This window comes from Hermetia illucens, chromosome 2 (genome assembly GCF_905115235.1).
Source record: "Hermetia illucens chromosome 2, iHerIll2.2.curated.20191125, whole genome shotgun sequence".
NCBI classification, from domain to species: domain Eukaryota; kingdom Metazoa; phylum Arthropoda; class Insecta; order Diptera; family Stratiomyidae; genus Hermetia; species Hermetia illucens.
Genome location: NC_051850.1, coordinates 87498518 through 87515668, shown reverse-complemented (window position 1 = coordinate 87515668; position 17151 = coordinate 87498518). Strand labels below are relative to the sequence as shown.

At 38.3% G+C, this 17151-nt stretch overlaps 1 protein-coding gene across 12 annotated transcripts in view; it reads left to right on the top strand.

Moving 5' to 3' along the window:
- LOC119650260 overlaps nucleotides 1-12130 on the top strand; it is a 286586-nt gene extending 274456 nt beyond the window's left edge. For 7 of the 12 annotated variants that reach the window (XM_038052862.1, XM_038052864.1, XM_038052863.1 and 4 more), the window contains 3 exons: nucleotides 754-894; nucleotides 8286-8323; nucleotides 10766-12130. In XM_038052862.1, the coding sequence (XP_037908790.1) occupies nucleotides 754-894; nucleotides 8286-8323; nucleotides 10766-11237 (651 nt within the window). In that variant the 3' untranslated portion in view covers nucleotides 11238-12130. The other 5 variants (XM_038052872.1, XM_038052870.1, XM_038052871.1 and 2 more) reach the window with 4 other exon arrangements.
- Nucleotides 12131-17151: the final 5021 nt, after the last annotated feature.

Here is a 17151-nt window from a genome sequence, read left to right as displayed (position 1 = left end):
TTTTATTTTTTATTTTATTCATAGTGCCTTTAAGAAAAAGTGAATAATTCTTTATAAAAATGTAGATATGAAAATCGATTTCCTAACCGACAGTAATAATTTGTAAATTTTTCTTTGATTTTACCTTCAGTGTTTGTTTTTCTTGAGGTAATTTCATGATTAATGACTACTGTTGCAAGTATTATTAATTGTTTACTTACTACTCGACCGTTTTGACGAGTATATAATTTACGTATGGTTTTCGATTACCTGATTTTTATGTATTTGTATAACTTCAAATGTCCCCCTTGAATCTAGGATAGAATAGACAAATGGCATGTTTCAAATAATTAGCTATGATAAGAAAAATCCTATTCAGTTATTATATAGTAGTACAATCAAAATACATTATTTCAAGTTCAAATAGTTGGTGGACTAATTTTATCGTACTCCACTTTGAAGAATTTTACAATGTTAAAATCACTTTTTATAAATCATACGACCAACATTTCCGGTCATAATTTCCATACGGAAATTCGCACCCATTTAGACATTTCTAATGTAGCAGTATTACTGTTTGTATATATTCGTTTTCAGTGAAAATAAATCTATGATAAAATCATAATTTTTTGTAATTAATTTGTTAATACATTTCACGTTCCCTTGCAATTTTGGTTAATTTACTACTTTAAATGACTCGAAATGGTTCATGAACATTTTAACTCAGATTCCTAGATTCCGCTGCAATTACAACTCCTGTTTTGTATTTCGTAGGGACAATTAGATGATCGGGATAGAACAATACGTATTCAAAAGAATTTAATAGAGAAATTAGAATCAGAAAGATCAACAACTTCAGTGGCAACATCGATCTCGGAAAAGGAATGCATAAATACAGCCACACAAACCGATAGGGTAAGAATTAGATATAATGAGTTTTGTTTGGAATTTTCTGTTCATTTGTGTTATTTCAGTCGCATAGTAATGTATTTTTAACTTCCTTGCGAGTAAGGTCTGCTGTCATGTTCCAACCGCTAGTCGACTTTTTCGGCAAAATCAACGTCGGAAGTATATGCTAAATATTTCATCCTCAATTTTTGCACATTCTAAAGCTTTTTTACTGACAAGAGCAAATCAATAACTGCTTAAAATTCAAACTCCGCTCATTGCAATCCATAGCTATTTTCGATGAACTGTGGAAATTTCTTCACCGGAATGATTTCATAGATCTTCTCTTGAATATGCTCCCTCCCTCTTACCCGCTGGCGTTGACTGACAAGTCATTCAATGGTGAAGGTACATTTTACGCCTGTTACGCTTATTAACCCCGTTTCGCTCTAATAAAACCACAGCTAAGAGTACACATTTCTCTGCAAGTTTCACAAATCTGTCGATTTAGTAATTTTAATTTTGTATTGGACTACTTAAAATTTAATTAAGCATGAGAGATACGACAAACCTTACAACATTCAAAATGCCATCTTACATCTCCTTCTTTTCAAAACTTTTTCCAGAACAACAGCGAGTTGGTTTAAACGGATTCAAGTACGTTGTTAGTAAATTTTGTAGGATTTTACTGGGGCCCTACACTCGTTTGGTTTTATTATGATAAGCCAATGGAAGATAACTTTTTCCGGTCCCCAACTTCATTTTGGTGTGTCGGATATAAAAATAATAGTTTCTTGAGTTTTTTCCCAGGTAGGCTCCAAGTTCGCATCTTTTCATTTTTTTTCAATTTTAGGTTACACGCCTTTTGCCCAGAAACAAGTGTTCCTAAGCCTCATTTTCATCGGATCTCTCATTTGAAAGTAGTCTTCTATCCTTTTGCTTAGTACTATACATTAAGAGCTTGTCGTTTCTCCTGTTTGTCTTGGGTCCAAGAAAACTATACAGAGGAGGAGCAACTTCAGTGGCGAAGGGGCACGGAATCTTATCGTGCACTTTTCCGATAGGGACGGGGTAGGTAAATGGTATCAGTGTCACCTAGTTGGTTTTCATTTGAGTGCTCCTTCATCTTATCCCAGCAGGAAACAGATGCATCCGAAAGACTACTCTTGGATGCATGTTTGCTTTCACCCAGCTACCCATGCGGGAGTTTTGAAGCTCAGTGATTCCATTAAGATCCATGATTCCCACTGGGATGTGCGAAGCCATAAACAGCTGTGCAATATGTACTGTTGTGACAGATGATGCCAAATGCTCAACGCAACTCGCAACCATGTGGGCGCACATCAATGCACAGCATCACATACACGGCACTACCAGCAACCCTTATGCACGGAATTTTCCCCGCGCAACTCTCGTCGCGGTTTAACGTTTGCAAGACTTTTCCGTCTCTATAAAATTTCAAAAAATGTGCTGGGAGTTGAATCTCTTGTGCATAGTCTTCTTGCTTGGGACTTTATGTCTCGCACGTGATTGCTTTCCAGAAGTCTTTGGATCGCTTTTCGCGCTGTCAGAAGCATTCTCGAAATCGATGAAGAACAACTCGAGGGGCGACCTAAAGTCTGGACATTACTCGACAGTGATCCGAAGTACAGGAACGCCTATACTGGAAGCCAGTCTACTCCCTGTCAATCAAGCTCTCAGAATGATTTTAGCTAATATCTTTTCAAAAGCAGGGCGCACGTAAACACCCTTCCAAATATCGCACTTATTAAGAAACATCTGTTTTCCAGTATTTCTAAATTAGTAGGGATTTGCAGGAACTGGACGGAAAATTTCGCAGGGAGGCCGTCAACGTCGACGACTTTATTTCATTTGACTGCCTTAATGGCAAAGAAGATTTCACTGCTATTTGGGGGAATACTCCTCATCCTCATGTTACCGTGGCTTACCATATCATCCGTCAGAAGTGGAACTTCACCAGGTGTTGTCAGGTGTTAGGTTCACATCATCAATCAGATCATTGTGGGTGAAAAGCCTCCCGTTAACATCCCTTAGGGATCATTGAAAAACTTACTCTACAGTGGCAAAATCGTTGCAGTTTAAGGCATCATCTGCTTCCCTTACTAACACAATGCTTACATTTCTTTTGTTACGGTGCACATTTTGCCAAATTTTTGATTCTGTTTCACAGTAAAGCTACAGCAGGTCTCTCAGTTCCTTATGCTCATCGATTCGCCTACCAAGTTTCCGCAGTCAGTCAGGCCTTTTAACGTCCTTTTGGAACGTGGCCGATAACTTCGGCTTCACCAGAAGCAAAGACACTTTTAATAGTAACCCAAATCTCACGAATATTATCGGGCGTGTTCTTTAGAAATTGTTTGACTTTTTCCCGCTGCTGGACGACAGCTGGATCGCGGAGACGACTTGTGTTGAATTTGAGGATCCAGCACTTTCCGAGTAGACGCACTAATGGCACGCAAAACGAAGTAAAGAGATGGTCCCTTTGAAGAGAAAAATCAGAAGGTCTTTTATTACACACATTCAGAAAACAACGCCCCTAACTGTACTGCTGATGACGGTGTGGTCGCTCTGACTAGATGTTCGTATTCGATCAGTCGAAATTCACCTTACAGTTCCTGGCCAAAAATTGAAATATATTTTTCAGATGGAAAGTTGTATATAATATAATAGCGTTTCTGAAAATCGGCGAACAAAATTTTCATGCAATATCTTCGAAGTTCGTAAAACCTAAGTAAAGCGACGCAGCAAATTTATGAGTTTGGCGAATGGGGAGTTATATCCAAAGATAATGATATCGATTAATCATCAAATCATAGACCATTAAAGCATTTTGGCTGACCTCAAAACAGTTGTTCTGATCAACGTCCACATGGACAAAAACGCTACATCTTAAACTCTAGCGACTGCAACTCAAGTCAAAAGTTAGTCACGCCTCGTCCAAGATGACTCTTTTGTGACAAATAAAGAATGAATTAGCAAGCAACTTTTAGTGAAAGCTTAAGAACTAGCAGTTTTCTTACGTTATGAGTTAAGATTATGTCGTCTCTGTGGGTGAATTATATCGATTTACCGCCTTGCACTAATTCATGGAGATGAAGCTATTAAATATCCCACGGTATTACCCGGTCAGAAGCAATCCCGATTTTTCCATGATCTATGATAAAATCGTTTCCCATGTCCATAGCGTTTCTGATTATGGGAGGTACGAACAAGTTTAATTTTGCTTGCTGAAATGTCATAAAACCCCATTTAGCCTAGCGTATTATGGAATATTATTGGCACGCATGTGTCCGGATAGTTGAGTCGTTAGAACACAAGGCTGTACTGAAGGTCGAGGTTCCAATCTCACTGGTGGCAGTGGAATTTGTATCGTCATTTGACGTCGGATACCAGTCGACTCAGCTGTGAATGAGTACCTGAGTCGAATCAGGGTAATAATCTCGTGCGAGCGCAATGCGGACCACATTGCCTCCAGTAGGGTATTGTAATCCTTTAATGTGCCGTTACGGTCTTAAATGAAGTACTCTAACACACTTCAAGGCCCTGATCCAATTGGAGTCTTGGACCAACGATTATTATTATTATTATATTAAATTAAATTTTAGGTTTAAAACAACCTTATAATGCTCTTCCAGTATACAACTAACCGTCTTGTTTACTAGCGAAGTTACCCTTGAAGTAATCTTTTTTCAGTCGTTGCCCTGTTTACAAGCGGGATCGCCCCGTAGTGGTCGGTTGCACCATTTGGTTCTATCAAATACCTGATCTGAGTGCAATCGCGAGGCTTTTAAACCGCCATCCAGTGTATCAAGTCAGCGTTGTTTTGGCCGGCCTTTTGGTCACTTACCATCAACTTCGATATTCAGACTTCTCATTTGCACGAATGACCATACTCGCTCAGAACCATAGAAAGCGACAGAACGGACGACAATGCAATAAATTTTAGATTTCAGACGTTGATACGCCGCTCACAAAGAACACCAGTTATGGAACGCCACTTCATCCATGTTGCGATAATGCGTGAAGCAATTTCATATCGCTGTGTTTTATAGTCGGCCAACACTCAAAACCAGAGAGCGACAGCACAGCTACATTGCGGCAAATTTTAGATTTGAGACGTTCGTTGATAAGTCGATCACAAAGAACACCAGTTGTGGGATGCCACTTCATCCAGATTGCGTTAATGCGTGAAGCAATTTCATAACGCAGTTATCCCTTGGCAGATAGCATTGACCCGAGATATTTAAATCGCTGACAGTGATTGTGTAACCCTTGAAATAATATGTTCCTTAAATGTTTATCGGAAATCTTATAATACTTGCACGATGTGCCTACCCACGAATATCACGTTGGTCAAGTTATACTCCGGGATGCTTTGACTATGAATCAATTCACCCACGGTGAACAAAAAGAAAAACTGCATAGCTATATATGTTTCTAAGATCTAATAATTAAATAATATTAATAAAAATTTATATTTAGCCACCCTTCATTAAAATTTATTGATTAGTGTTTTGTTAACTGGAGTAGTCTCTTTACTTTAGTTCATTTCGGTTGGGTTCAAATCAGGCTAATTCTCTGCCTATAGAAGTAAAAGGATTTTTTTCCTCAACCCGATTTTGTCAAAATATGGCAATGTGACGGTCTCCAAAACTTTTTAATATTGGTCCTGTCTCATGGTCTTCTCGGCGAAATAAAAGAGTCTTGGCCCATTAATAGTGATCGCCTCCCATACCATTACAGATGACGGATGATTAATGGTTTTTCTAATGCAGGACTCATCAAACGCAAGGCATTGGAACGTCCATCCCGCAGCAAACACTATTTGAAAAACATTAAATATTTAATAAAAAATTCTGGACGAATATTAATATTTAGCTTCTCCCAATATTCTACGCCGAATTTTGAACGTTCTTTAGCGAATGCAAGCCTCACTTTCTTCATTCTCTCAGTTAAGCGTGGTATTTTTTTCCGCATGATTGATAGCCGACATCATTCAATCTCATTCGCAAACTTCGATCCGGAATTTCCACGCCAGCAGCACGAACCGCTTTATTAAGCTCCCTTAGAGGTGCAAATGTGGTTTCGCAGCAGCAATGGCCACAATTTTCCATTCGGCCCTAGATGTGGTCTTTTTTCGTCCACAATTAGCCCGCTTTGAGGAGGTCACCGATGAATCTTGCTTCATTTTCTTGGAGATCTGAACCACTACATAAGGCGTAACTCCCTGTAGACGCGAAATTTCTCTTATTGAGTGATTTTCCGTTCTCAATAATGTAGACTTCTCCAAGAAAAGTGGACGAAGCCAATTGCAAGTAATAATGAAATTTACAAGTGTTTGTAATTTTTTGGCAAGGGACTATATGTGCAGGCCCGATGCCGTTATATCGTCGATGACGAGGTGGTGAAAGTTGCAAACCTTTCACCTTTGTTGGTACCGTTGCGAAGATCATGTGCCGCCACCGTACGCTCCAGCAAGGAATTGTCAGAGCCCTCCTTAGCATATACAGTTTAGCAGCTTTCTCACATTCTTCAAAACAATCATAAACGAAGGCCAGAGCACAAAAACTTCCTGTATTGGTTTTTTACCGTTGTTGTCACGGTCACCAAAAACATGCCGTAACCTGGGCTGAGATCTCACATCAAATGCTCTCAGAAACTGGTTTGTAGATCATGAGACTGTGTGTATCGGTGCTGTCAACGACAATATAATACTGGATTCACGTCCGCTACCACTAGCTTCTCCAAAATCCCATCATCTCACTTCACTTAGGCCCAGAAGTTCCAATTTACGTATACCACGACCGATGACGGGCTGACTGTAGTGCAGTTGTGATTGTGTTGTTAATGGAAACATGACTTCTGAATGGTTGGAGTGTTTAATTACATGCAACACATTCTCTTTTTTCTCGTGTTATTCAAATACTTCATTCCATCAGTTTCTCATCAGTCAACTTCTGGCAGACTAATGGAAACTGCGCCTGAAAAATTTCATCAAATGAAATAAATAAAATACACCATTTAGGTGCATTATCATTGTAGCAAATCCAATAACGCCGCAATGGTTGAGAAGGTAGAACGATTTTCGAATTTCGAATATTTGTATAATTTATTTTACGTATGAGCAATTGTTACATTGTGGAACTGGTTTCGAGGAATCCTTCATAATTAATATCTATAATGAACTCATTTGCTTGTAAACCGATTTATTGTAAATAAGTTTTTGTTTTCCACAAATTCCTAAAAAACATTGAATTTACTGCTCCAGTAATACGAAGATCGCGTGGCTAGCAAATCAGCTTTTCGTATGACCAACCCTGCAGTGTGCACTTTTGTGCTTACGTTGTTAATTTATGTTTATAATTTACAAATCCTGCCTCCTAGGCAAAGGTCTCTCATTTTCCATGTGAGTACAGCAGGCTATCATAATTTATTTTTCAATAATGCACCGACGTTTTCTTAGACAGCCCCACAGTTCTCTAATTGTTTGTCCACTGTTCACTCTTGTATGGGGCGTAAGGGATCTACAACTGCATCAATTTCATTTTCATGACAGTTGATGTTCTGCAAGTGATAAGAATGCACCACAAAGTCAAACACAAACATCTATGATTCACATGAGATTCGAACTTAGGCGATGCGGTCAACACTAGGCGCTTAATGTTTCAGTCAAAAATAAGTAACCAATCACCCTATTACATAAATTGGTTCTGACTTTTTTAAACCATATTGCGTTAGGAGATTCAACTCTTTTCCATAACAACTAAATTAAAATTAAACTTTTTTACGAAAAATGCCTAATACATATTTGTGTTATGACTTTTTAGTTTCTAGATATAACAAAGATATATCATGTAACAAGCGAATGATGAAGACCCGCCACAAGGTCATCAAAGAAGTGAAGAAAGTTGCAATGGTTTATCTTCTCTACCAGTTCACCTTTCTTCCCTTCTGAATTGAGGCAATGATTCAAATTATATAACGTTTAGTTTGAAAAACCCACTCTGGGCCTTTTATGTAGAGAGCAACCCCCGATTTGACATCAAAGCTCCTCTCAGGAACTGACGCTCCTTATAAAGACTCCACCAGCTTTTCACTATTGTTTGTCTTGGAGGGCTATTAAAATAAAAGAAGTTAAGAAAGAATTTCAGGCATATTAATACGATATTAATTTTTACCTAGTCTAGGACATATATAAACATCAAGTTACTCATTAAAAACTTTACTACTTCTATCTATACTATAATGGACACAAGGAAGGAGTTAGGTTAAATTTTCTTTTATCATGCATTCATTCAACTGCAATTACTAAATCAAGCTGTAACCTTTCATTAGTTCTAATTCGAATCACTGTTTCATTCTTACATCTTACACATTTTCTTCAATTTCTATTATAGGTACGACCACTGTCCATAGGCCAAGAAGGACTAGCAAGGTAAAATCACCCTTTCACACATGTCATATGAAATTCTTTTAATTTTGACGTTATATTTTGATAGGCCTTTCAGCAAATTGTATATAATTACGAAATTTCGACACTTTTCTGCAATATTTCTATTCAAAATTTCGCATTTCCTCCACTTCTCTCGAGCGTCTTCAATTTTGAGCTTTTACGCGACTATTTCGCAGAGGATCAGTCGATTTTACTTGAGATTGAAAATCCTTTTTGAAAAGTTGAAAAACGAGATTAGACTTGCTTCATATACTTCGATCGATTCGTTATCGTTGAATTGTTCTCGCGCAATGGTTACCACGTTCGATAATGCTTTACAGTTGAATGTGTGCTTAAATAACTATGGAAATATTTTATTCGGCTCGTTACTGAGATTGCGAAATCATACCCGCGATAATATCTTCAATTTTTATTATTCAATCCAAAATTTACGTTTTAAATAAATTGCAAATGAAATACAAACTAAACTTTTCATGCATTACTTCATGCTGCGATGTTGGATCTTTCACGGTGTTGGCAACTATTTTCCGTAACTTCTTTAATTACATGAAATCGTTATTTCGAATGATTATCTTTTCTTTTCTTCCAATAAACCTCTTCCAACTGTATAAAACTATTTTGCAATTTCGTTCCATGCCATAGACTTCAATTTGGACAGGTATATTTTTGTGATTTAGTTTTGGCCATTGTGGTTTTGTGTGCAATTAATATTTTATGCATTCTACACATTTTGCGTTCTTGCATAGACCCGTGTTGTTCCTCGTGCCTTTAATAACCACCATTGAATTTATATAAACTTTTGTGATAGTGACATTACTATTTAATAACGCAAATACTGTCGAATAATATGAATAGATTTATTTACGAATATGAAAAATACATTTTTGATGATATTTTTGATATAACCGCACAAGGTGGTACTTTTAGAATGAATTGTGATATCGAACTTTAGATATTGGCTGAGCTGCCGCTTCCATAAATGAAAGTCGCATCGCCTGTAAGTTTGAAATTATCAAATCTACCTAATTGGATAAATGAAAATACGAACCAATTACGCTTGTTCATGGCATAACCCACATTTTATAATAAATCATTCATTACAAGCAGAAACTTTTACATTCAAAATTTAAAAATCTCTGTATATTTAAACTGCTTCGCAATTTTCAGTAGAAACACTGGGTTTATGGCTTTGATAGCGAATCAATAAAGCAAGTATTGAGGATTTCAATTTCAAAGAATTAAGTGATAATTCAGGCTTTACTACACCATACATGTAAGGTCACTTTCCGACTCAAAACGTAAGCCATAAATATATTCCAAAATGGGATGGTGTCCGGATAGCTGAGTAGTTAGAGCGCAAGGCTGTCTTACGGAAGGTCGCGGTTCAAATCTCGCTGGTGACAGTGGAATTTGTATCTTGATTTGACGTCGGATACCAGTCGACTTAGCTGTGAATGAGTACCTGAGTCAAATCAGGGTAATAATCTCCGGCGAGCGCAATGCTGACCACATTGCCTCCTACAGTGTACTACTGTAGTGTACCGTTACGGTCTTGAATGAAGTGCTCTAACACACTTCAAGGCGCTGATCCAATATAGATTGTTGTGCCAACGATTATGATTATTATTATGCAGCACCCGCATTATCGAATCACTGAAAACTTCCAAAATATAATTCAATCAAGGCTACACAAATTGCTCCTGCTGTAAGTAAGCTTGTGTAACAAGCTTCGCTATCTCCCATATTTTGGCATTAGTGTAGCCGGAACCGTTTTTGCTTAAAAAAGTCAATTTCTCGGGTGAAACGCCAAACCAACATACTGAATTCAGATCTCAGAAAAACCACACTTAGTCGTTAAGGTGTCAATGGATTTTCATCGGTTGATTGTCTGATTTGTGAAATTAACATCAAACTGGACGTGTTTCTCTCAAAGGGCTCTAAAGAATTCGGCCATTCTGTGATATATTTATTAAAAATTCTGAATGTGTACAAAGGAAAAGGAAGCAGAAAAGTACCACCTTGTCACGACGCCACCAGTCCATAGCTGTAGACAAATCAATTTCAAAGAAAAAAATTAAAACTTCAATCATTATTATTTCTGTACAAAATAAGTCCATCCAAGCAAAACGAAGACAGAAGCTTAACTTCAAAGCTGAATCTGATATGCTCAAGTACACACTTTACAATATGTAGATACTCCTTAGAAATAGTAACCTGCACAGTTTCCCTTTGATTTTATTTCAACTAAATATAAAAAATAAATTATACCTTGTGCATATGTATTTGCATGCTGCTAACAAAAGCGAGCTGAGGTAAATATACAGATGCAAGTTGTTGGAAACATCTACTTTAATCACTAAGCTTGACTACCCTACAACTAGTTTAGTTGCAAATATTTGAATTTGACAATATGACTTTTTACAGGAGTAAACCGGAACTGACAAGCTACACCACGCATTTTCCTGCGAACAATAATGCAACACAACCAGACAAAGCAGGACGCCGCCATACAGTGATCTCAACCACTTTGACTAATCTCAACCACATCGCATCAGCTTGCCCAACTAGGCGTGCTTCCTTAAGCCTCGAAAAGCTTACCTACAAACCTGTCAAGACCACTATGATCGGTGAACCCGTTAAGGAAACCGCGCTTGAAGCGTCCGCAACATCTAAAAGTTCATCAAACGAAGCATCACCTGTGAAAAGTCTAAGAAATGGCCTCAATGGCATTGCTTTAAACGGTTTTAAGAGCCAGAATGGTTGCTCAGTACAGCAAAAACAACAACCCCTAACTAATGGTGCACAACAGTCAATGCAAATTTGTCACAAAACTAAAGAGATTCGATTCGATGACCTCAAGCAGGAGCATCGTACACAAACGATAACCATAGTGTGATAAAAAGTTAATCCTCATAATCGGTAATGTATTTTCTATTCCAAATCAAACTAAAAGCACAATGTCAGGAAAGCCTCAAAATGTAGGAAGGAGGGCGAAAGTAGAGGAGGTTTGGTTTAGGAATCATTCAAACCGCTGTAACTTTGTACTTGATATTATTAAGACCATATATGGAACAGATTCCGAGCAAAATCTGGATTGATCGCGCATCTTACTTAATATTTGGTATCACAATTAAATCATAACTAGCGTCCCCGAGACGCAACGCATTTCCGTATCCTACTCGCAATAATATGAACTGAGATAGATCCTACGAATTTTTCTAGTATAAATAGTTGCTTCACATCTGTTCAAAACGATGATTGCCACAAGATATTTTTATAGAGAACTAGCAAGAAACATTCCTTTGTTGTTGAGTGCAATCTAAAACTCTAAGCTGTTTTCATGAGATATAATTAATAATTTTTACGCATTAGTCTTGCACCACTCGTCATATTCATGATTATCCACTATTTTATAGTTTCCTTAAGGTTTATTATTTTAATGTTTTCTCATCATTGCTGTTTTAAGGAATTCGTTGTACAATAATTGCTACGCTAAATAAATATAAGAAACTCTCTGAATAAAAGGAGATGGAGGAAAGATACCTTGTAGTTCTTATTTATTGCCAGCACTGGTATCTGGAGCCGAGAGGTGAATTTATTTTAGGATAATGTACTCTATGTATTTATTATTTGCTATTATTAACGTTATTAAACAAGATATATATATATACGAAAATATTATATTATACAACCCATGAAAAATGTATTTGAACAATAAAAGGAACATTTTGTCATAATGTATTAATTGGCAGAAAGGACTTAATAAATTCTAATATTTATATTACCTAATGAATTTGGTTTCTTTCTGTTTATCGCCTTCGCATTCCAACACGCATAAACATAGTTATTGAAACGGTGCTGGAATTCATTACCAAGTCTTTGAACCCGTTGTTCACGGAAATATGGCTGTAGCTACGCACACAATGGCGTGAAATATTTTTGCCGTTTAGTATTTTTTAATAATGTATGATTTTGGGAAGCGACAATCATTCAATTTCTGCTTTGTAGTAAAGGAAAGTGGACTCATCTGCCAAGATGTCAATAGGCATCGTTCACGAGATGTTTGTTAGCGTTAAACGTGACCCGCAAAGCAATGGGGAATCGAGCTCACTACCTTAGCTATAAGCAACCTTGAAGCATACCATACCCCTCCCACGTTCGGCAGCATCCACATACAGTGGACACTTTGTCGCAAACGTACTGCATGTATTACTTATAAGTCAGCTTCGCTATCTATTTATCATCACTCTCAAATATTTGAAAACAGACTTGAAATTTATGATGAGATTCCAAATTTGAATACGGGCATAATTTCTTTTATGGCACTTGGTGGTGAGGATCGCTGCTGTTTTTTCCTCTGCAAAAGTCAGGCCAGAACTCTCTAGCCAACCCTTCACAGCACTTCGTACGAGGGTAACTCGAGATGCTTTGCAACTACAACCAGCGCTATATCATTGGCGTAACCCGCCACCGTGGCTTCCTCCAAAAACGGGAGACTAAAAACATCGTTATACATAATGTTCCACAATAATGCGACAAGTATAGAGACAGCTACGGAGACTACGTACTCCTTCGGTCCGTTATCGGTGTCATATTAGAGCCTCCGTTCTTATAAATAGCTGTTAACAATCTTCGCCAGAGATTGCCGTATTAGGTTCCATTTGCCGTATTGAATGCATTTTTCACATTTAAGGTGACCACCACGCAGAATTTGCTAGTACATATTACCCTTTCCATAAATTGCATCTTCGGCCAAGTCAGTAACCAATTTAATTGGATCAGTGGTTGATCTGGCTTTACGGGAACCATACTGTCGATCTGAGAAGCATCCTTGCATCTAAACAACCAGAAGTACTTTATTGTAGATTGCTCGCTCTAGAATTTTCCCCACAGTGTCCAAAAGACATATACGTTCGATTACGAGCTTGAGAGTCTTGTGTGCTTCCTTATCGGCGCGTTCTTCTGGCTGGGTGGTAGGCGGGTCGAAGGTTGGCCAGTTTACCCTTCCTCTAGTAGTTCGATCTTCTACTGGCATGGACGAGTTACGAGTTGTGTGAAACAAAACCTTATTAGAATCGAGTCGATGTCTATCTGTCCGTCTGTCAGTCTGTCTGTCTGCCTGTCTGTCACGACCGATTTATTCGGAAACAGCTGGGCCGATTGTCACGAAAAGAGTATGTAATCTGTTAAAATATTATCCCCAAATGTGCAACAGGTCTCGTTCTCAGAACCTATCCAACCGAAAAATCTGACAAAAAATTCCAGTGGTGCATCTATACTAAATCTAGGCCTCAATATACATCCGGTTCCGATATCTGCACAAATAAAGTTAATAATAGTATATTTTCACATTTTAGAAATTTACCCGGAAACCCCCCTTATGTTCTTCCCAGAAGTATAAAATGGTATAGGTGTAATGAAAAATATATTGCACAATTTGGTCAAGTTTGAAGAAAATCCAACTATTATTAACGAAGTTATAGGCAGTGAAACTTTACCATTTTTTGTGAATTTCGTACATTCTAAAACCAATATGACATCATCATCACATTTCAATTCATCAATACCATAACGAAATGAGTTCTTATGAATGCGGTCGCACAGAATTATTTTGTTTTAGTTTTTTAGTTATTTGCATATGAATATCAATTACTCCAAACAGACGTGTGTGTATGTAGGTATATAGTATATGCGTGGTAAGGAAGTTTGCGGGTAGTGTCTAATTCAGATAGATATATTTGTACATTAAATCAGCCGTTTCTAATATACGTACTATATATGTACATATGGATGCTTTTGCACACGTAGTAAATCAGAAATATGAATACGATCAATTTATATACGTGCATATACATGTACAGCATTCGGAAATAGGCAGTTTGTTTGCTTAGGGTGAGGATAATATCTATGGTTGTAATATGTACGTATTACTTGTAGTTTGGAAAAATATGAAGGATTATGTTGGATTTGTAGCTATAGGGATAGAAAAATGTGCGTTGAGGTTTCTTACATAAGATGCACACAAAACCTTTATACCCGAAGCGCGAGCTTCCGGCATTCCGACTTGTTTTCCATTGCCCTAGATTCGCTAAGCAAAAGAAGTGTCTAGAGGAGAAATTGGAAGGAACAATAGCACCGAAAATTTTAATTAGAAAGATGTTTGCGTACCAGGAGAACTGGAATGCATTTAACAGCATGGTAGGGTGGACTTAGTGCTGGTTGAGGGAGCCTGAAGTGGCGAGAAGGGCGCGGTTGGAAGTGGAATCGATAGGTGAAGGTAGAAACTAGAGCCACGTCCACCCAGTGGCGTAATATTTTACCGTGGTTCCGCGGGGACAGGAATTAGGGGGTAGTTATATATATAAAAATCCCACACCTTAGAACATGTGCACCAGTGTCTTCGGAAGTGTCTTCAATGAATCGACTTTAATAAGGTTACCAAAACTGAAGAAATGATTAAAATTATAATGGTATAAAGCGTAAACCAGGTTATTTGTCGACCGGAGGATTTTCCGCCTTATATTGCAGGGACTACAGAACACAGTGCAGGACCATGCAAACATAAGACCGATTACTTGTTTGTCAGTTCTCTATAAATTCATAATGTCCATCACTAGCCGAAGGGTCAACGCGCACCTCGAGACCAACAATATTTTGTCGGACGAGCAGAAGGTTGTTGGACAGGCAAAAAAGGCCAAGCAATCTGTTTAGTTGCTATATGGATTACGCGAAAACTGTAAAAGCGTCCCGCACCTGGCTAATTGATGTCCTACGTCTGTATTGCATCGATCTTAAACAAATAAAACTTTTTGCTGGCAGTCATGGAAGGTGGCATTCAACCTTAGTGCGTTCATCTTACTAACGCTAATGCGTTATCTTACTAACATCGAGACAGACTTCCCCAAATACCTAGGAATTCTATTCTGAAAGGAACTCATGTACAAGTTAGGCCCCATCACCGCCAAGTCCACTCGCTACATGCTTATTTTTAGAACAAGGAGCATGTGAGTCCCTTGCATGCGGCTGTTTTTAAAGTAGTTTACGGACTGACTCCACTAAACATGAAGGATCGATTTTTAATCCCCAGCGTGGGGTGAAGTCAGACTAACAATGGATCGATGAATTGAAGTTCATGTAGATTTGTCGAACAGAAGTCTCCGTGCTGGGGAGCTCTTCGCTGAGACTAAGGGGTTTTTGTGTAGCATTCAGGGTGGCATGGTCACCATCCGAGCTTAGAATGTGTAGAATGTGTTGTTGGACGTTAGAGACATTGGACCATCTTACTTCTGACTGCACTTTTATGGCGCCGGTGCAACACACGGAAAAGCATAATGCTGTATGTAAGGCGATCCATCCAAACCTAACACACAGATATGAACCGCAGGCGGTAGTCGATAATTTTGATTAACGCATGTTTTGGAAACGGCAAATTTTAATTGATAGCCGTGTACCATATAACAAACCTAATGTGCTGTTAGTTGGCAAGACACATTGCTCCGTCTATATAGTGAATATTGCTTTCCCCCATAACAGCATCATTGAACGGAAATATATGGAAACAAGGTTAACTATGAGTCAATGGCACGGGATATAAAAAAAAAGTTGGCATCTCGAGAGGGTGATTGCAGCTCCCATAACATTGTCAGTTAGAGGTATTGTATCTAAAGTGCACCATTATGCAAAGGTACTCGATGCTACGGAGGGTCAGAACCACAAAGCCTCTATAAATTTTTAAGTAGGTAGAGTCGTTCGAGCTTAACTGGTTGGCACTTAGTGCTAGTTGTAGGTAAAATCCGATATTTGCAGATATTGTGACGACTCGGAAAACAAATTCCAGAGACACATAAATATTCATTCAAGGTAGTTCCTAGCGATTTACACTGACGTACTTATTTCGTTTTTATTTACTTCACGTCATTGAAATATTCCTTGGATTTGTTTGTATCCTCGGCCAGTTTGCAGGACGTACTTAATCAGGTTTGTCAATTGGAATGCTCGAACTGTTGATGAGTCAATGGAAAATAGGCAAGAGAATGGTACGCTGTTTCTTAAAGTTTTGTGTGGAACAAAACTTTATGAAAATCGATTCATTGCCTGTCTATCCATCTGTCCTTCTGTCCTTCTGTCCTTCTGTCCTTCTATCCTTCTGTCCTTCTGTCCTTCTGTCCTTCTGTCCTTCTGTCCTTCTGTCCTTCCGTCCTTCTGTCCTTCTGTCCTTCTGTCATTCTGTTCTTCTGCTCTTCTGCTCTTCTGTCCTTCTGTCCTTCTGTCCTTCTGTCCTTCTGTCCTTCTGTCTTTCTGTTCTTCTGTCCTTCTGTCCATCCATCCATCTGTCTGTCTGTTACTCCGAAGCGGCTGACGATATTTGGTGAGAACATGTGGTCAATATGTCCCTTCACATGTGAATGGCACCATTTTGTATTGAGTTTGAAGGGGGCTCCCCAAACATGCCAAAAGGATAAAGTGAACACAGTATTTATGTCGTTGATATGTACGTACATATGTGTATCTTGGAGTTTAGAAAATATGAAGGAAGATAGGTACGAATAGAAAATAGGGCATAGCAAATTTCTTACAAAACCTTTATAGCCGAAGCGCACACCTTCCCGTATTCCGACTTTTTTTTCAACTAAAACGTCGAGATATGCCCAAAAACTTGTCTAATTTGCCTAGTGCACCCTGTACGCGTGGAGTATGATTCACGCCAAATATGAACATCGGTAGAACAGGACTCACCTCACCGCCAGTCTTACGGATCTTTACCCATTATCTGTCTTATACATAAAAAGTGCACAATGCAACAATTATAG